We start from the raw sequence: 6338 nt of genomic DNA on the forward strand, positions 1-6338 counted from the left end.
CTTTTGTTGAAAGACGGAGCAAGGGGCGTGGCAGTACTGAAACACCGTCTAAGCTGTTCGCCAATCACAACGCACTGGGACAGCTAACCAATCACAACACATTTTGTTTTTCAGAAGGCGGACCTTCATCAAAGCCGGAACTAATCGAGCCGTTTGTGCCAGGATGGGGAGAAAGGTATTTTAATAATGTAAATTATGTGAAAAATACTGCGTTTTTCGAACCACCAAGCATGAGAGCATGTTCTAGTATACCCCCAAAACAAAATCAAGACTTTGTAAAAGAGCATAATAGGACCCCTTTAATGATTGCTATCGGGATGTGAAGAGACTTTCAACCAGCATAACAAAAAAATTTTCTGAAGACAATCACCTATTGCACCTTTAAATGCAGAAACGTAAAGCTTAGAATTTGTTACTAACATTAGTTCTTCTGTTGCATATTATTTGAGCTCAACAACTGTTCTCTTGTAGGTGTTTGTTGTTGCAGCCATAATCAAAAGTCAGTTATTGTGATTCCAAGGGTTTAGGGAGGAGCTACTGTAGGTAGGCATGATACAACACAAGTATAAAAATATTCCTGGACATATTTCAAATCAAGTTCTTCTAAGTTCCCCATCAGGCTCCTAAAACTTGGGATGTGCATGAGTAACCGACTGAGGTTGGGCACAAATATGGCAATCTTATGATTATCTTATTTTTATTGTTTCTTGTTTTTTTAATGCATGACACTCATTTTATGACTCTTTTTCTTTGTTCCTTTATAGATTCATTGGTTGAGAGTTCTCATAAAACCCTTTCACTACATTTAAAAATTAACAATACAGGCCATGAAGAGCAGTCACTGCAGTACAGTGCATTGTGACATCACTTCCCCCAACCATGAAAGTTTTATGCAATAAAGAACAAATGTTCTCACATGAGCTGGCCTTTACTTGTGTGATAAACATGGTGAAACATCCTGAAAGCACTGCAAGAAGTGCTAAAATGTTCTAAGATTTGAAATAGTGGACAAACAGTGTAAACGCAATCGAGAAGGATCTACAATTAGGCAAGAGTATGTCTTTCAGTTATATTACACTAAAATTAAAACAACAAAACATCTATCGTCTCTACTTCAGTGTGAACGTATACTTAGAATACTACAAATCATGATGTGGATCTGTTCGCTCGAATCCAAAAACCCAGATTAAATGTTTAGATGACTTGTAAAACATTGCTTCCTGAAATTCTCTTACAAAACTGCCCACATTTTTGTGTTAATCTGTAAATCTGTCATTTGTAAATGGACATTACTGGTAGTGTGAGATTTCCGCATCTCACAAATTGTTTGAAACATTATTTCCTGGACTATTTTTTGTACAGAAACAGCCTTTTTATAAAATACGTTTTACACATACTAAAAATGGCTCATTTATCAGATGCAAAAGAACAGACTCAAAAGAAACTGACAGGTTCTGGGAATCTAAGTTGTAAAATGAAGCTAACAATGTGTTTTAAAATCATTTAAAATAATGAAATATTAAATTGATACATTATTTATATTCTTCTCTATTTTAGGAGTAACCAGGTATATCTGAAACATGAAATTTAATCTAGCAAAGTTTCTTTTATTTTTTTGTTCCGTTCTTCCTATTTTGATCATGACAACAGATTTAGGTGTTCTGTTGAAAAACAAAAAAAAACCTTGTACACAGCTCTATCAAAAGAATGACACACTTCTGCCATAAAAAGAGATCTCTGAAAATGTCGCAAATCCTATGCTTTATAACCCCCCCCCCCAAAAAAAAATATGACTTCATAATATGAAATAATGTGTTTTTATAAGGAGATAAAACCATCCATGAATAATTTACAAAATCTATAGCTACTCAAATCCTTGTGTCCTCTATAGACCTCAGACTACTGCATAACACATTCTCTTTGCTCTGCATGCTGTAAAACAGTCAATAATCTCCAATACACAGACAGGTGCCATCACAGCCACCCTGCCAATAGACGCACAAACACAAGGCCAAAGTTCAAAGAGCAAACTCTGAACCACCAGCAGTATTAGTAATAGCATTACACACTCTTCTGACAGTGGACCACAAACACATGCATTTAGAATTAGTGGTCGACCGATATTGTTTTTTTTGACAGCCGATGCCGATGCCGATATCTTGGAAAGCAGGGTGGCCGATGACCGATATAAAGCCGATATAATTGTATTTATTTTAATTAATATTTAAGAAATTTGAAATCATTTGAAAATGGATTAAAAAATTAATTTGTAGAATAAACATACTTATACTTTAGATGACAAAGTATTTTTCTCAAATAAATCAATATTTAATAAAAATATAATTAAAAAGGAAGTAAACTGTAACCAACAGAGCACTCAGTATTCTGAGAAGTTTGTGTGTATTGGGAATCATATTTTTTCAAATAAAGCCAAGGTAACACTCATTTTACATACAGCACACAGTGAAAATGACATGAATATGACACTGGGCAAATGCATAAAGCGCAGCATAATTTGAAATCATGTATTTAATGTTTAAAGTAGAGGTCGACCGATAGTGGATTTTGCCGATACCGATAGCTAGGTTGGACCACACTGGCCGATACCGATTAATTAACCGATACTTTTAAAATTGATACTGAACAAAAATTAAAATAGTGCTTTATTAACAAAAACAGTACTGAACCACTAGTAGTAGTAGTAAAAAAAACAAAAATAATAATAGTAATAGTAAATGTTGAAATTAACACACTCTAACAAGGAACAATACTTACACAGCTTTCATTACTGTTAACGACGACAGCGAACAAGAGGGAGAATGTGAGCACTGTTTGCTCAGGCGCTGCCGTTCTCACAGCCGTCAAAAAAAAGTCTGGTGCGCCGTCAAAATAAAAGTCTCGAATGCATCTGCCAAACAGAAAAACTTATCAGTCGATGCCGATATTTGAAAAATGTCAAATATCAGACGATATATCGGCCTTAGCGATATATCGGTCGACCACTATTTAGAATTTTTACTTAAAAACATAACTAAGAAAAATAATGAATATAGTCCATTCCAGGTGTTCATTACAATGCAAGCAAAAAATAATAATAATAATGTAATGATTTCTCAGGCCCTTGTATCCTGGATGCACCCTAGTTCTCTGTCCCATCTATGCACATTCTGTTGCTTAACACTGCATTACTGCTATCATAAGTCCAAAGCCCTGACAAGCTCAAAGACTGCTGATGTTAAAACCTCATGAGCCAATTTCCAGAGATTTATACATTACAAGATAGCCTCCACATGACCTCTGTGTTTAGGGTGTACATTTTTGGGGGTTTTGGACAGATCAATGTAAAAGATTTAGAAACAGAGTTTAAGTCTACAGCACTTTTTTTCTAATCCACAAGCAGTGTGGTCAAACGATTCTGGCTTTCATTTCTCTATTTGGGAGCCCAAGACAACCCACACTGGTGCTGTTCTGCTCTCCTGCAAAAGACAGCTATACAGTGCTTCCATGAATTCACTAATTCACTGTGGTTATTAAATATTTTGGCTAACCTGATCATGCTGCTAAAGTTTCCAATAAGTGTGAGTCTGTTGAACAAATTAAAAACTGCGTTTAAATACTCATAATTCCATACAATTTCCCTATACCTGCAAAGACAGTTGAAAAGGTGATACAAACCAACATAAATAATACATATTAAATATATTGTACAAACAAATATATACTAAATATCATTTTTTTATTGTATTATTATAGATTAGTTCTTAGCTGTAACAAAATGTTATTATACAACTACATGAGCAGTATGACTATGTCTATTGTATGACCAAATTTGGTAATTTCTGCTCATTCAAAAACTCACTTTGGACCAATCAGAGTAAAGTTGTCATCTCTGCTTCCTTGTTTTAAAGCCCACAGTCACCCTCAGCTTCATTTTAAAGTGCAAATTTCCATATAAAATGGAGTAAAAAATTATTTAAAAATAATGCATAATTGAGTCTGACACAAAACATTATTTTTTAAGATAACGTTATATTCTGCATTGAATGTTTTTATATTAACTCAACATCCATGTAACTGCTCTTTGCTGTTGATACAGGAAGTGGGTCTTGTTGATGCTGCTGCGTTAAAAGCAGACATTGTGCTTGGTGATAGTCTCTGATTAAGACTTAATCACAGAGCATGCTGCTACCCTGAGTCATGTCAAAATGAAAAGACAATGTGAACTATGAAACATCTGCTATGGGCAGATAGCAGAATGAGGTCTAGAGAGTTAGTGACGGGTCGTCTGAGAGGATGTGGCAGAGAGACAATGAAGAGGGGAAAATGAAGAGAAAGTAAGAAAGTTCCAGTTACTAAGAGAGTGTGAACGAACTCTGCATGCAAAGTCACAGATGCTTTTTTTTTAATATGATAAAACAAATATTTCAGTTTATGGTGACAATAACTCTCAACTGGCTTTGCTCAAGAGTCCACAATAAATTTTTTTCACACATTTACCAATTAATGAAGTCAACACATTCTTCTCCTGCAGAATTCAAACAACCAAAATATAAATAACTCATCTGCTCCAATTGCTTTTAGTGACCCAGTCAATTGCCAAGTAAGTGAATGAAACACTAATCCTCAACACTAGCCAAATTTCCGACCATTTTTTTATGTAAATGGAATATTGCACTAAACAATGTTAAATAGAAACATCAAGATGCAAATACAATTTCTAAAACGCATAATGGGCAAAATGTATACACTCGTTTGAGGTGGACCTTTTCGTTTTATTCTGTAAGAAGATATTTGCATGAACTACAATGCAAACATTTACCAAATAATACATTCCTAGATTTCAAAAAGCCTTGTCACATGACCGAATAATTATTAATAATTATTACCTCGAATAATAACTATCACCTCCCAGAATGATCTGATAAGCTATTGCTTAGTATGAAGTATTGAATTTAATATTAAGTATTTTTAAGAGTGGTGGATAACATTAGTTTGTATATTAATTTGGACTTTAAGTGGAAACGTTGGTATTTTAACATTAAAAAAAAGTTCCCTTCACCACAAGTACTGCTGGAACCCTCTTCATGACACGCTACTGATCCCAGATATAAGGATTAAGTCTTTAAAGTACTCTACTAACTTTAAAAAATGTAGTTTCATCTGGTCTAGTGCATATTAGTTAAAGATAACTACATTTCCTGATGTGTGTAGAGTGTCCAGAGGAAGTACAAGCAAAAAAACATGTATAAGCAAAACAAATAAATAAACTGATAGTTCCTCACTTACACAGTGGTGGCAGTCAGACAAATCTTTTATATTTCTGCCATATTTTTTGCCAATCACTATTATATATTCAGGTCTTTAGAGACCAAACAATATATCTAACAGATTGATCTTTGAACTTTCCCCAGTTGCTACAACTTTTCTATTTTGTGTCAATTTCTGTGAAAGTGACAATGTGGTAGACACAGGGGATAAAATGCTACTTCATTTGCAAATTGTTGAAAAAAAAAATATATCAACTTGCATAAAAACAGTTACCTTTGTGTATAAGGCAAACCCCAGCAATAATAGACAAAACAATCATAAAACTTGCAATTGAAATCCCTTGAGCTTCGGTAATGTTTGGCAATTTGTTTTTTTGCATCTGTACCTACTCTCATATCTCATATCTTGTGTTGCATGCTGCTCCTTTTCTTCTGAAACACACCTGTAAACCATGTGCCGCCTTGCAGGCTTGTGCTAAAATTGGTACTTTTCCATATAAACAAAATGCCAATGAGTTCTAAGCTACGCTCTTATTCATATCTTGCTATTGAAATGTAGTTAATAAAACAATGTATGTTGATCTTAGGTCATGCCAGTCACATGAATGCAAATGTAGAGTAAACAGAAAGCTGGTGTCCTCAGGAGGCTTAGTTTTCCATGCACTGTTGAAACAAACCAGCCCTGCCTTCAGATAAATGTTTAGAGGATGTACACAATAGACCACTGAAAATTATATGAGAAAATAAAAAAAGTAAAACTTTTACGTTTGATAATTTAGTAAACTGATATATACAACAGATTGTGGGTTTACAGAAACATTTTTCACTAACCACACCTGAATAAATGTTACTAAATAAAAACTGCAAATATTCCAGGAAAGTCTCAAAGGGATTGTGGTTTTAAGAGAAACTCTCACCTCTCGTCTCGAGGAACATTCTCACTGTGCTGCTCCTCTGCCTGAGAGAGAAAAAAAAAAGATTCAGTTGGTAACAGCATATTACATAGGTACAGTTAGGAGGTTTAGAATTATATATATATATATATATATATATATATATATATATATAAAC

At 34.2% G+C, this 6338-nt stretch overlaps 1 protein-coding gene across 1 annotated transcript in view; it reads right to left on the reverse strand.

Annotated features, from left to right (window-relative positions):
- The window catches only part of tmem131l (transmembrane 131 like), a 64831-nt gene that overhangs the window by 52499 nt on the left and 5994 nt on the right, over window positions 1–6338 (reverse strand). Inside the window, exon 3 of the mRNA XM_016495465.1 lies at window positions 6185–6225. Within this exon, the coding sequence (XP_016350951.1) occupies window positions 6185–6225 (41 nt within the window). The remainder of the gene's footprint in view (window positions 1–6184; window positions 6226–6338) is intronic.

This window comes from Sinocyclocheilus anshuiensis, unplaced genomic scaffold, assembly GCF_001515605.1.
Source record: "Sinocyclocheilus anshuiensis isolate Anshui unplaced genomic scaffold, SAMN03320099.WGS_v1.1 scaffold517, whole genome shotgun sequence".
NCBI lineage: Eukaryota > Metazoa > Chordata > Actinopteri > Cypriniformes > Cyprinidae > Sinocyclocheilus > Sinocyclocheilus anshuiensis.